We start from the raw sequence: 3,158 nt of genomic DNA, 5'->3' as shown, positions 1-3,158 counted from the left end.
GCTGTTGATGTTGTTGTTGTTGTTGTTGATGTTGTTGTTGTTGGTGTAAAAGCTGTTGTTGCTGATGTTGTTGTAGTTGATGTTGTTGTTGTTGATGTTGCTGTTGGTGTAAAAGCTGTTGTTGCTGATGTTGTTGTTGTTGATGGGTGCTCGTTTTACAGTTAAATGTTAGCGCTGTGGTTAAACTATTGTTATTATTATTATTATTGTTGTTGTTAATATTATTGATTTCTTGAAATGACGTCAGATATATTGCTGATGACGTCACATTTGTTGTTGTTGTTGTTGTTGCCACTACTGCAGCTGTTGTGGTTGCTGGTACAATGATTTGTTGAAATGCCGTTGGAGATGTTGGAAAAAATTTTTGCCCAAACTGGCAACTTTGTTGTTGCTGTTGATACTGATTGTGTTGTTGTTGTTGTTGTTGAAAGTCTTGATAATGATCAAAATTAAGATAATGTCCTCGTCGTTGTTGTTGTTGTTGGAAATCCTGATTATGCTCCTCAACATTTTGCTGTCGTTGGTGATGTTGTTGCGACAGAAATTGTTGCGAAAAACATTGTTGCGTGTAGAAACGCCGCCTGCAATAATGTTGCTGTTGCGGCTGGGCTGATGACGTTGTCGTGACGTCACTACGCAACAGAAAGCAACACGGTCTGGCCTTTTTTACCGGAACGACATCCTGGATAATACTACTTCTACTATTATTATTACTATTACTACCACCACCACCACCACTACTACTGCTACTACTGGCACTACTACTGCTGCAGCTACCACCATTACCACTACTACCACTGAAGTCATTACCATCGTCATTGTTAGGATTAATGATGCTAAACGGAAAATTATCATTATCAATATTATTGTTGTTATTATTATAAATTTTGTTTTTATTATTATTCTCATCATCATCGTCATCATCATCAACGTTAATATTATTATCATTATTATTACTGTTATTATTATTATAATTATTTTTATTATTTTTATTATTATTATTATCAGCGGCCATTAAGCACCTCCTCGTCCTTCCGGTCGAAATCCCCCCGGGAAGTTCTGCCCCACACAAATGCACGGAAGAGTCCGGGAAATCAACCAAAGTCGGGAACGATGACCGAGACGATGATGACGTCATTGCCGTAGGCGGTAATGATAATGATGATGATGATGATGACGATGATGATGACGATGATGATAATCTCATGAGGAAAGGTAATAACAATGATGACGATGATGATGATGGAAAAGGTACGGATGATGATGATGATGATGATCTCGACAGGAGTACTGATAATGATATCAAGACTAGTGGTGGCGAATGCGGCGGCGACAAAATTTCTGATAGCGACTTCATCACCAGAGATGATGATGATGATGATAATGATACTAGAAGAGGCCATGATGATGATGATGATAATGATGCTACTAGAAGAGGCCATGATGATGATGATGATGATGATAATGATGCTAGAAGAGGCCATAATGATGATGATGATATCGTTAAAAGCGGTCCTGATAGCGATGGCGTAGAAGATAGTGAATAGTGATGATGATGATGATGACGACGACGATGATGATGATGATACTGATGGCAGAATGTTCTGGAAGAAAAGAGTCCTCCGAGTGTCCTTCCCCCAGAAATCCTACAATCACCATCATCATCATCATTTCTATCATTATCATCATCATTGTTGCTATTATTATCTTTATTATTATTGTTGTTGTTGTTGTTGTTTTTATTGTTGTTGTAAGAATCGTTAAAAATATGGCCGAAGAGATTCTTCATGAGACCCATGACCTTGGCCTTTTCGTCATCTGCATTTTTCATCTTCCTCTTATTGTTATTATTATTATTATCATTATTATTATTGATATTAATACTGAAAATCATATTGTGACCATTAGTGGCGTTGATAATACTACAAATACAACTACTACTACTGCTGCTACTACAACTACTACTGCTACTACTATTACTACTGCCACTACAACTACTACTGCTGCTGCTACTACTACTACAACTACAACAACTACTACTACTACTACTGCTGCTACTACTACTACCACAACTACTACTACTACTACAACTGCTGCTGCTACTACTACCACTACAGCCACAACTCCTACATTTCCTCTCGAACTCCACTAGCTGCGTCATGAAGTTGAGGTTCGGGTTGATGATTGGTCGCCTGCTCTTCAGGAAGGTGAAGGCCGAATCTAAATTTAGCTGCAGGTTTTGGGAGAGGGCGGAGTTATAATAAATCATGCTAATGACGATGATGATAACGAATCTAAATTTAGCTGCAGGTTTTGGGAGGGGGTGGCGTTATAATAAATTATGTTAATAATGCTGACGATGATGATGATAATGATTACGATGATGATGATGATGATGACGACGACGGCTCTGATGGTAATGATGAAAAAATTGTGATGTTCAACTGATGTTTTTATTATTATTATTATTATTATTATTATTATTATTATTATGATTGATTAGCGTCATCATTTTTGGCTTATTTCAAGCGTCCTCTCTACTGATGAACAATATGAATAATAATAAAAAAATATGAATAATAAAAAAATATGAATAATAAAAAAATATGAATAATAAAAAAATATGAATAATAAAAAAATATGAATAATAAAAAAATATGAATAATAAAAAAATATGAATAATAATAAAAAGAATAATGATAATAATAAAAATGATGATGTTGGTCCCTGGACGCAAAACGAAGATTGATTGATTGATAATTATGGGAGCAGTCTTTTATTCGGCAATAAAAAAAAAAAAAAATGAAATAATGAAATGAAATAAAATGTCGAATGATAATAATTTAACAATTATAATTTTACGATTTAATAATAATAATAATAACAATAATAATAATAATAAATAGAGTATTAATCTGAAATATAAAAATAATGATAATAATAATAATAATAACAATAATAATAATAATAATGATAATAATAATAATAATCCTCACCCTGAAAACCCTGATAAGGTAGGCCAGACATATGGTGGGACTCCGACTGACTCCAGCCTGGCAGTGCACCAAAACTTTTCCACCACTCTGCCTCGTCGATTCTTTGTGTGTTTGTGTGTGTGTGTGTGTGTGTTTGTGCGTGTGTGAGCATGTGTATGTGTG

At 34.8% G+C, this 3,158-nt stretch overlaps 2 protein-coding genes across 2 annotated transcripts in view; both read right to left on the bottom strand.

The window, feature by feature from the left end:
* Positions 1-904, bottom strand: part of HELRODRAFT_104692 (hypothetical protein) — a gene marked incomplete at its 5' end in the record, with an annotated part of 3,663 nt that extends 2,759 nt beyond the window's left edge. The window contains one exon of the mRNA XM_009012332.1: positions 86-904. Within this exon, the coding sequence (XP_009010580.1) occupies positions 86-904 (819 nt within the window). The remainder of the gene's footprint in view (positions 1-85) is intronic.
* A 1,233-nt stretch (positions 905-2,137) lies between these two features.
* Positions 2,138-3,098, bottom strand: HELRODRAFT_91497 (hypothetical protein; the record flags this gene model as incomplete). Its single annotated transcript, XM_009012331.1, has 2 exons — positions 2,138-2,230; positions 2,997-3,098. Coding segments are annotated over 2 exons (195 nt in total), but the record flags the coding sequence as incomplete, so codon positions are not given.
* Between the last annotated feature and the right edge of the window lie 60 nt (positions 3,099-3,158).

Source organism: Helobdella robusta (assembly GCF_000326865.2).
Source record: "Helobdella robusta unplaced genomic scaffold HELROscaffold_104, whole genome shotgun sequence".
In the NCBI taxonomy this organism is placed as follows: Eukaryota; Metazoa; Annelida; class Clitellata; order Rhynchobdellida; family Glossiphoniidae; genus Helobdella; species Helobdella robusta.
This window is presented reverse-complemented; position numbering and strand designations above follow the sequence as displayed.